This window comes from Physeter macrocephalus, chromosome 8, assembly GCF_002837175.3.
Source record: "Physeter macrocephalus isolate SW-GA chromosome 8, ASM283717v5, whole genome shotgun sequence".
In the NCBI taxonomy this organism is placed as follows: Eukaryota; Metazoa; Chordata; class Mammalia; order Artiodactyla; family Physeteridae; genus Physeter; species Physeter macrocephalus.
Window position 1 is genome coordinate 12,801,735 of NC_041221.1, and position 6,641 is coordinate 12,808,375.

The window sequence follows — 6,641 nt, forward strand, 5'->3', positions numbered from 1 at the left end:
TGCGGAGCACAGGCTCCGGACGCGCAGGCTCAGCGGCCACGGCTCACGGGCCCAGCCGCTCCGCGGCACGTGGGATCCTCCCGGCCCGGGGCACGAACCCGCGTCCCCTGCGTCGGCAGGCGGACTCTCAACCACTGCGCCACCAGGGAAGCCCCACTTCTAAGATTTTTATCTCATCTTATTTGCTAAGAGAAGGATAAAAAGCCAGATTCCAGGTGGCATCAAAAGCAAGGAGTACCCACTCTGCCCTCGATTCCAGTCAGGTTAAAAATAAAGTCCAGTAACATTACTTCATTTTTACTTTATACGTGTTTTTGTGTATTAGACGGGCAATAGATGCTCATGTTTTGAAAGCTTAAAACAGAAAATTAAAAGGATGTACAGGGCATCTCCCTGCACCCGTGCCCTCCAGCTACCGCCCACGGTCAGTTACAGTTTCCAGCCCCAAAACGACTTTTAAATGTGTGTTGCCGTGTAGCCACAGGATGATTGCTGATGAACTGCTCCTTCCTGCCGATGTGAACTCACATCCCCCTTAACCGGAGAGGCCTGTGAGGCAGCATCCTCCTGCCAACATAGCCGGAACATTGGCGGGTCACTTAGAGCACAGACGATGTCGTGTATTTTCGGGGTTCAGGGTTGAACATCGCCGGGAACGTTGGGGTTTCTGACCCTGAGCTCCCCCCCAGGGATCCTTGCAGGTAGCCTTGGTTTTGCTTCCACAACCTGTAGGGAGCGGGGAGGGCAGGCCCGCGACAGGATGGCAGGTGATGGTAGCTGATGAGGCAGCCAGGGCCGCCGTGACGAACACCACAGCTTAAACAACAGGTAGTTAGCCCTCACAGTTCTGGGGGCTGAGGTCCAAGGTCAAGGTGTCAGCAGGGTTGGTTTCTCCGGGGCGTGGCTTGTAGATGGCCACCCTCTTGCTGTCTCTTCGCATGGTCACATCCCTCTGTGTGCTGTTTTCCTCTTGTAAGGATGCCCATCACACTGGATGGGGTCCACCTGAACAGCCACACCGCACCTGAATCACCTCTCTAAAGGCTGTCTTTCCAAATACAGCCACGTTCTGAGGTCTGGGGGGGGTTTTAGATTCCAACATGGATTTGGGGGGGCGGGGACACAGTTCAGCCCGTAACAGTAGCTAATCTCCTTTCTTGACCCTGACTGCTGACGTTCGTCTGTGGAGTCTCCATACCTTACGTCAGATTCTCAAAGGGGACTTTTTGCCCCAAAAGAGGAAAATCAAACGATCTAAGGGAATCTGGCAGTAATTCTTTTGCTAAAGTAAAGGCTGTCTGGCCGTGCGTCTGGTACGCCCACCGGGGTACCTTGAGGACATGCAGACTGATTCTGTCTGCAGCGTGATGTATTAGAGCTCTGAGCACCCTGCGAGGACATCCGTAAATCTGCGTCTGACCCCCAGGTTGACGAGGGGACCTGGGCAATGATCAGAGGACCCAGGGGATCAGGCCTGGGTCAGAGGAGCCTTGGGGTCTTTAGGACTGAAGGGCGTGTTGGAGGTACACCCGATGGAGCCGATGGCAGAGATGTCTGTGCTGGTCAGTACTTTGCAGAGTAGCAACTGTGTGCGGTCCCGTCGTTTTCTTGACCTTCCCTCTTCATGGACGTTTCTTACCTGCCTTTCAGTTGTTCTGCTCTTTCAAAAAGTGCTTCAGTGGATTATCATATACAGACGTAATTTTTCTCATTTATCTGAAAAAGTTGCCCAAACTGAATTGCCAAGTCTGAAGACGTGTATTTGTAAATTATGTCGATTATCGCAGATTGCCTTCCCAAGGGGTTTTCCCTTTATCCCCCAGAGCGCAGGAGTGGCACCCCACACCCCAGCACTGAGTAGCATCTAACCTTGGACTTGGGGCCGTGTGAGAAGAAGGGTGGGACCTTGAGGGCTTGCCTTGTTAGGAGCGAGGAGAGCAGCCTTACCCTGAAGGACGGCTTGTATCTTGTGAGCTGTCTTCTCACGCCCCTTGCCTGCCCGTGGGGTGGCTGTTCCTTTTCCCTTTGACTCTCTGTTGGGGAACTTGGGTTTTTCCCGTTTGTGTTAAACAAGGCCACCCGCTGCGGCTGCCCTGTCACCCGGCCGTCCCATATAGCGTCGCGTGCTGAGCGAGACACTACGGGTGAGCCTCGGCCGACAGGCTCCCGCAGGCCGCCGTCTAGAGCTGCCACGGGCGTGCTTGAGTGCAGACCTGCCCCTGTGGGGTCTGCGGGAGGGCAGCTGAGGGCAGGTTCGTAGGTGTCCTGTCTGGTCCCTGGAGCAGTGTGGTTTCCTACCACAGCAATTTTTTCCATTCTCCCCCTTGAATTTTTTTGGTTCATGTAAAAATTTGGGAACCTCAGAGAAGGCCAAAGTGGGAACAAAAACAAATCACCCTGAATCTCATCATCCAGAGGTCCCTAGCGAGGGACACCGCGCGGCCCTCCAACTCGGCGTTTGCCTCCCCGGCACCTGCCTTCCCCGTGCGACAGTTTCTTCGCGGGATCTGTTTCTGCCCCTGGAGACCTGTTTTGTCCTCCTAGAGATCACCTCCCCCCAGGCCGTGAGGCCACGGGCCTGACCTCTCTTTGGATGAGGGTGATTCTTCACCGAGGGGGCGTGCCCACTGTTACGGCTCTTGACCCCTGGGTCCCTCGCGGTCACACGGACCACTTCTGTGAAGCATGGGTGCGGGCGCAGGGCCTGCTGGTGGTGGGGAGAGTTGGCGGCCAGCTTGCTCTCGCTCTGTAGCCGGCAGCTCCGGACTTGCTAGAAGGCAGACACGCGGGTGAACTGCCACTTCTGCGCGCGTCCCGCGGGTGGGTAGGGATTTCACTCTGGACGTGGGCACGGGGGTGTCCACGCAGCCTGCCGCACTCCTGGGTCCTGGTTCCGGAGCTCCTGCCCTTCTGCCGGGGTGGCACGGCAAGTGTCCAGGGCTCCTGGGGGGCTCTGGCTGTTCTAGAAGGGTCCTGGCTCGTGCAGGGTCTGAGGAGGGAGCAGGGGGTCTGCGTGGCGTCGGGCGTTTTTTTTTTTTTTTTTTTTAAACATCTTTATTGGAGTATCATTGCTTTACAACGGTGCGCTAGTTTCTGCTTTACAACAAAGTGAATCAGCTATACATATACATATGTTCCCGTATCTCTGAGAGAGTTTAGGTGAGGCCTCCTCGGGCGCGGGGCAGGGCGGGTGTTCAGACGCCTGGTCCCCATGACTGTGCCTGGGTCCCTCTACCCTGAGGCCTGTGGGTGTGGACTGAAGGGAAGGTGCCGTGTTGTCTCTGGAAGGTCGTGTGTCAGGGCTTCTTTCCAAGTGAGACCCAATAACACTCGGGGCCGTAGACCTTAGCGGCCTCGGTGCTGGGCGTTTTCCCTTTAGTCGTACGTTCTCTCGGCTTTTAAGTTGATACCAACAGAATAACTTTGTGTAGGAAATGCTTGCATTAGGTGGTGTGGAAGGCATGATGTGATTGGTTGAAGTTAAGGAAACAGATTACAACTGCAGGGCCTCCCTCGTGTTGCAGCCTTCGGATAATGGGGCCCAGGGGCTGGGCTGGGGCGAGCTCAGGGCAGGGGTCGTGTGTCTCCGGTTGCCTTTTCCTGTGCGTTTACCCCGAGCCCGGCGCCTTCCCTCCCTGATTACGCTTTTGCAGGAGAGCGGGGTGAGTTGAAGTCGCCGGGGCGACCACACGCAGTGGGCGGTCCCCCCATGCTGGTCTAGTGGACGGCACCCTGCAGGGGGCGCAGCAGCTCTTCCCCTTTGGGGTCTGATGGGCCCCCTCAGAACGGCACCCACCTCGGTACATCTGACGTCCAGTTCATCCACATTTGACCGGCCGGGGCCCCGAGCGGCTGTGGGACCCGCTCACGGCTCGGAGCTCGCTGTAGCGGCCCCTTCCTCTGCCCCTGGCAGGGAGGAGGGGGCCACACCCACCCTGGGGGGGGCCTGAGGAGATGGGCCTGGGCCTTGAACCCAGTGACTCCGTGGATCAAGGGAAAGCGCTGAGGCCCCAGACCCCGCGGAGGCCGAAGGTCGGTGCCTCCAGGGCTCTTTCTGCTGGGGTGGCACGGCCAGCCACCCAGCCACCGACGGTCCTGTCCGATGGCCTGCCGCCACCTGTGTCCTGATGCCCGCAGGTCCCAATGCCTACACCCATCCCGCACAGCTGAGCCGCATCCTGGAATCGTTGCCAGGTTGGGTTTAGCCTGAGAAGCTGGAAGCCCCCAGCTGGCAGAGGACAAAGAGGCGAGATGCGGAGTGGGAAGGGGAGGGGGCTGCAGTGGGGAGGGGGCCGGCTCTGGAGGGCTCACTTCCCCCTGGGGTGGGCGAGCTCATTGGGCTGCAAGCCCGTTGCTTCCCGAGGACTGTCCTAGGCCAGTGCCCCCGGGAGGTCGTGCCTCCCCCTCCGCTCCCCCAGGCCGTTAGGCTGTGCGACGGTGTCGCTGGTGCGGCACAGGCCGTTTGCTTAAGTGACGGGCGCGCCGCGAGTTCTGATCAGTCTTGCTCTGGGGTCTGATCCCCTTTCCTTGTTGTTTCCCCACGTTCATGGCATCACGCCTCCTTGCCGGGCTGCGCCGGACCGAGGAGTGGGGGCCGTCCAGCGGCTTCCGAGCCCCTGGCGGCGCCTGGAACCCAGCAGGGCCTCCCGCTCGCTCCTCTGTCCTCCCCTCCCGAGAGGCGGGCAGGGCTCCGATGGGCCCTGCGTGGGGGGCGTAACGTTCAGTTTCCGTCTCAGGCTGACGTCTGGAGTCCCAGCTGCTGTGAGCTGGGTGTCGTCTGCACGGACGTTAGCTCTTTACGGGGACAGTGGGTCCCCTTCCAGCCCTCGGGTGACGGCAAAGCTGAGACCGGCCCTTCTGTGAAGAGGCCACGTGTGTAGATAAACGGAAGACGTTTGTGTGTAAAGCAGCGTTATGGCTCGTCTCTAACGTAGAATGAAAAATACGGGTACCTTGTCGTGGAGAGCCTATTTTGCTACCTGGAAGACGTCCCAGTAGAAACAAAATGAAAAATGGTAACAGGAGGAAACGGCCTGACCCCGACCCGGGGCGAGCAGGCCGGCGGTGGGGCCTGTGTCACCACCTGTGGTTTTGCTCCTTGTGGCTGATGTCGTTACTGAACCAGCTCGCAGACGTGACAGCTCTTGTGGCTCCGGATCAAGGATTTGGATTTGTGATGTGCCCCCAGCTCTCGGCTTCGCGGCCCTCCCGTGTGCGCGCGAGCAGCGCGTGCGGGATCCCGGTCCAGGCGGCAGAGCCGGCGGTGGGTGGGCGGCGCGGAGGACGGGGTCCTGGATGGGAAGCCGCAGGGGCAGGAGGGCCCTCCGCAGCCGTGGTCACGGCCCAGAGCGCGTTGGCGTTCAGGAAGCTGGCTGCTGTCGTCCCCGTGACGCACAGGGAGCCCCGGGAGCCCCGCCCCCAGCACTCTATCACGACAGCCTTCAAACACACTGTCAAGCTGAGCGGGTCTCACGTTGGCCACGTAGATACCCACCACCCAGATTCTGCCGTTAGCACATTTTTAAAAGAAAAAATACCGCGAAAGTAAGTTTAGTCTGAGGCATTGGCTCTGTTTCCATCCTTCATGTTTTTGGCACCGTCTTCGGTAACTGCCACGTGGCGGGAGCCTTGTGGGTCAGCGGGCGGCCCTGGCGCCGACCCGTATAGGCCGACCGTGGGCGTCTCTGGCCTTGTAGGACTGTGGTGAGGAGGTGCACAGCCCTGACCTTCACGGCCTCTGAGGAGAAGGTTCTGGTAGCAGACAAGTCTGGGGACGTTTACTCCTTTTCGGTGCTGGAGCCGCACGGGAGCGGCAAGCTTGAACTGGGACACCTGTCCATGCTGCTGGATGTGGTACGTGGGCAACGTGCTTCATTGGCTACATTCCGGCTCGGGACGAGGAGGGGGCGGCCTGTGTGCAGGTGGGCGGGTCTGGGCTCCGCTGTGGGCAGGGCCCCAGTTTCAGGGGTGAAGCTGGCAGCAGGCTGAAGGACAGCGGTCAAGTTAGGGGCAGCTGGGTGGTCTGGACGTGGGGGAGGCCCAGGTCGGGGAGATGAGGGGGAGGGGTGTGGAAAGAGCAGGCGTCCTCCGAGCCCCCGAGCCACGAGCTGCCCCCCCAGAGGCCCCGAGGCCCACGAGGGCCGGGCTGCGGCCAGGGGCGGCGGGGCGGGGTGGGACCCTGCAGGGGCACACAGGAACCGGGGCGGTCGTGAAGGACAGATCGCCAGGACTCAGTGACGGGCTGGACATGGGGACACGTGAAAGGAAGGAGAGGAAGGCGACCAGGTGCCGGAGACGGGAGTGGGCGCGGCCGGGCTGCGGCGGGGGCAGGAGGTGTGGGGCAGCTGTGGCCCTCGGGGGACACCTGAGCTGAGGCCTGGCGTGGCGGGGGGAGCCGGCCACGCTGACCAGCCCCTTCCAACCCTCGTGCACAGGCCGTGAGTCCCGATGACCGCTATGTCCTCACGGCCGACCGGGACGAGAAAATCCGAGTGAGCTGGGCCGCGGCTCCGCACAACATCGAGTCCTTCTGCCTTGGGCACACCGAGTGAGTGTCCCCCGTCCCCGTCCCCGCACCGAGTGAGTGCCCCTGTCCCCCTGCCCCCGCCGAGTGAGTGACCCCCGTCCCCCCGCCGAGTGAG

General features: G+C 60.5%; 1 protein-coding gene across 8 annotated transcripts in view; it reads left to right on the forward strand.

The window, feature by feature from the left end:
- The window catches only part of WDR4 (WD repeat domain 4), a 33,948-nt gene that overhangs the window by 5,408 nt on the left and 21,899 nt on the right, over nt 1–6,641 (forward strand). For 5 of the 8 annotated variants that reach the window (XM_007111191.4, XM_055086439.1, XM_007111197.4 and 2 more), the window contains 2 exons: nt 5,697–5,853; nt 6,435–6,547. The exons of 1 other annotated variant lie outside the window; for it this stretch is intronic. In XM_007111191.4, the coding sequence (XP_007111253.1) occupies nt 5,697–5,853; nt 6,435–6,547 (270 nt within the window). The remainder of the gene's footprint in view (nt 1–5,696; nt 5,854–6,434; nt 6,548–6,641) is intronic. 2 more of the 8 variants (XM_055086441.1, XM_055086443.1) reach the window with 1 other exon arrangement.